Source organism: Pelecanus crispus, chromosome 23 (genome assembly GCF_030463565.1).
Source record: "Pelecanus crispus isolate bPelCri1 chromosome 23, bPelCri1.pri, whole genome shotgun sequence".
Classification (NCBI taxonomy): domain Eukaryota; kingdom Metazoa; phylum Chordata; class Aves; order Pelecaniformes; family Pelecanidae; genus Pelecanus; species Pelecanus crispus.
This window is the reverse complement of record NC_134665.1, coordinates 183,487-186,420: the sequence shown is the minus strand read 5'-3', so window position 1 is coordinate 186,420 and position 2,934 is coordinate 183,487. Positions and strand designations below refer to the sequence as shown.

The 2,934-nt window shown below is 55.4% G+C and overlaps 1 protein-coding gene across 1 annotated transcript; it reads right to left on the bottom strand.

Annotated features, from left to right (window-relative positions):
• Positions 1 to 1,233: 1,233 nt before the first annotated feature.
• On the bottom strand, positions 1,234 to 2,193 carry LOC142595881 (olfactory receptor 14C36-like). The gene has a single exon (XM_075724731.1). It carries the CDS (start codon positions 2,191 to 2,193, stop codon positions 1,234 to 1,236), a length of 960 nt encoding a protein of 319 aa, XP_075580846.1.
• Positions 2,194 to 2,934: the final 741 nt, after the last annotated feature.

Sequence of the window (2,934 nt, the reverse complement as noted above, 5' to 3'; positions counted from 1 at the left end):
TGCATTTGTGACACCCCAGCACAGGGTGTGGGGGCAGCCCTGGCCCCCCCGTGCTGGGCTGGGGGGCAGTGGGGGGTCAGGGGTGTCCCTGTCATTGTGCAGGGATGGGACCTGTTTGGTTTCCTTTTGTCCATACTTTTTTTTCCAGCAGCTGTCGGGTGAGGCCCACAACAGGACCCGGGGGCACCGGGGCACTGCACAGCACGGCCCTGCTTCCGTGGCACGGCGAGAGCTGGGGCAGGGTTAGGGTTAGGGTTAGGGTTAGGATTAGTGTTAGGTGTTGGGGTCAGGTTAAGGGTTAGCGTTAGGGTTGGAACTGCCAAGTGGGCAACACCTCTGAGTATGGGCAGACCCAACGGCCAGGCCCACAGTGGAGGCACCGTGGGGCTGTGTGAGCCCGCGGGTGAGTTCTGCCGGGAACGTACAGAGCACTCGTGCAACCTTCCCAGCAGATCAGCCTGGAGGGGCACCGGGATGGGGCCACTTGTGTTGCTCATGGCTGTGTGAGTGCTGCTGGTGGTGTGGGGGCTGTAACGGTGCTGTTGCCTGTTGGAGCTGCTCTGTGTAGGGTTGGGTTATTTCCATCTTTGTTTCCTTGCAGACGCCTGGATTTTGCCCCTTCCCTTTGGGTGACTCCAGCTTGGGCGATCTCTCCCTTTGTGGGGCTGCAGTCACTGCCCACCCCAGGCACACACTCTCCCTGGAGAAGCCCCAGTCTCTCCAGGCAGCTCCAGATTCCCCTCCTGGAGGATGTCTTCTTCCCTGTCACATGGGGACAGCCCTGGGTATGTACCTCAGCGACCATTCACCATCTCCACTGTCAGCACATACCAATGGGTGAGTGCACATTTCAACCCTTGGTCTCTAACTGCTACCAGTGTGACAATGAGCTTTCCTCTCCCAATTCCAAGGAGAAAAAGCCCCATTTGGGGTGAAATTCCTGGAGCCTGTTGTTAACATGAGCTCTGGGAGAAGACCCCACCCTTCATTTAGTTCACTAGGGAGATCCCATTTTATTACAGAGATGCTAGGAGAGCGTTAGCTCTATCCCAGAAACACTCACTTTTCTATCAGATCTATGTGAGAGAGAGCAGGTTTATTACTCAGTCAGCATCAGATGAATCCAAACATTTCTGTAGAGACATAATAAACACTAATAACCATACAGATAATGGTAACAAAATGGCTAAAACAAAAACCAACAGAGAGGCCTGCAATGGGACACCCTGAGAATCATTTGTGAACAGTACCGGAAAATATATCAGTGTTGAAAATCATCCATGAAATCACTTTCTTAATGGCCTCCGTGAGCTCCTGGTTCCTCATGCTGTAGATGAGGGGGTTCACTGCTGGAGGCACCACCGAGTACAGAACTGCCAGCACCAGGTCCAGGGGTGGGGAGGAGATGGAGGGGGGCTTCAGGTAGGTAACCATGGCAGTGCTGACAAACAGGGAGACCACGGCCAGGTGAGGGAGGCACGTGGAGAAGGCTTTGTGGCGTCCCTGCTCAGAGGGGATCTGCAGCACGGCCCTGAAGATCTGCACATAGGACACCACAATGAAAACAAAACATCCCAAAAAAAGAAAACAACCAACCACAACAAGTCCAACTTCCCTGAGGTAGTCATATGAGCAGGAGAGCTTGAGGATGTGGGGGATTTCACAGAAGAACTGGTCCAAGGCATTGCCATGGCAGAAGGGTATGGAAAATGTATTGATTGTGTGCAGCACAGCATAGAGTAACCCAGTGCCCCAGGCAGCTGCTGCCATGTGGACACAAGCTCTGCTACCCAGCAGGGTCCCGTAGTGCAGGGGTTCGCAGATGGCAACGTAGTGGTCGTAGGCCATGATGGTGAGAAGACAATACTCTGCTGAGATGAAAAAGACAACCAGAAAGAGTTGGGCAGCACATCCCAAGTAGGAGATGGCCCTGGTACCCCACAGGGAATTGGCCATGGCTTTAGGGACAGCGGTGGAGATGGATCCCAGGTTGAGGAGGGAGAGGTTGAGGAGGAAGAAGTACATGGGGGTGTGGAGGCGGTGGTTGCAGGCTATGGCGGTGATGATGAGGCCGTTGGCCAGGAGGGCAGCCAGGTAGATGCCCAGGAAGAGCCAGAAGTGCAGGAGCTGCAGCTCCCGTGTGTCTGTGAATGCCAGGAGGAGGAACTCAGTGATGGAGCTGCTGTTGGACATCTGCTGCCTCTGGGCATGGGGACTGTCCAAGAGGGAAAAGACGGTGACAGGAGAGAATTCTCTGAGCAGAATCAAAGCCATTTCTGATAGAACCTCCCCCACAAAACTGCCTCTCTCTGTTCAGGAGGTCCTTTGGCAGGTCCTGTTCACGAGCCCTGGTTGGTGCTGGCTGAGGGTGCCCCAGGGAGCAGGGGCTCTGCTGTGGGCTCTGCAGGACTCAGTCCTGCCCTACAGCAGTAGGTAAAGAGGAACACGGGGTCATGTCTGATTAAAACCACTTGTGATATCAAAGAGATTTTCAGCATTATTGTTCCAGATTCACCCAGGTGCAGAGCGGAGCTGTGGGGATTTTGTTTTGTCTCTTCTGCTCTGGTTGCCCCACCACAGCTGAGCAGTGTTTCTACTGCAGAAACCCCTGGCATTCCTGCTGCCCTGCAAGGGAAACCGTGTGGGTCCTGAGAGGCCAGGGGAGGGTCCCTTAGTGCCGAGGGAGGACAGCCGCTCTGTGCATCAGCCCTGATCTCAGCTCCCTGTGCTGGCAGCTCTTTCAGCGGGAGGACTATCGCCCTCGGCTCTTCCCCCAAAAGAACCAGGACACTGCTGGGAGCAGAGGAATCCCGTTTCCAAGGGCAGATGGCCAAGGCCCTCAGCCCATCTCCTGGTACCTGCGGAGGATCTCAGCTCTGCCCTGCCGAGCAGGGACGCAGAGGGCTCATTACAGCTGCCGGCATGCAGCCGCCC

What these genes read in the sequence shown, in the direction of transcription:
- LOC142595881 (XM_075724731.1), bottom strand. Translation starts at nt 2,193, where the DNA reads ATGTCCAACAGCAGCTCCATCACTGAGTTCCTCCTCCTGGCATTCACA.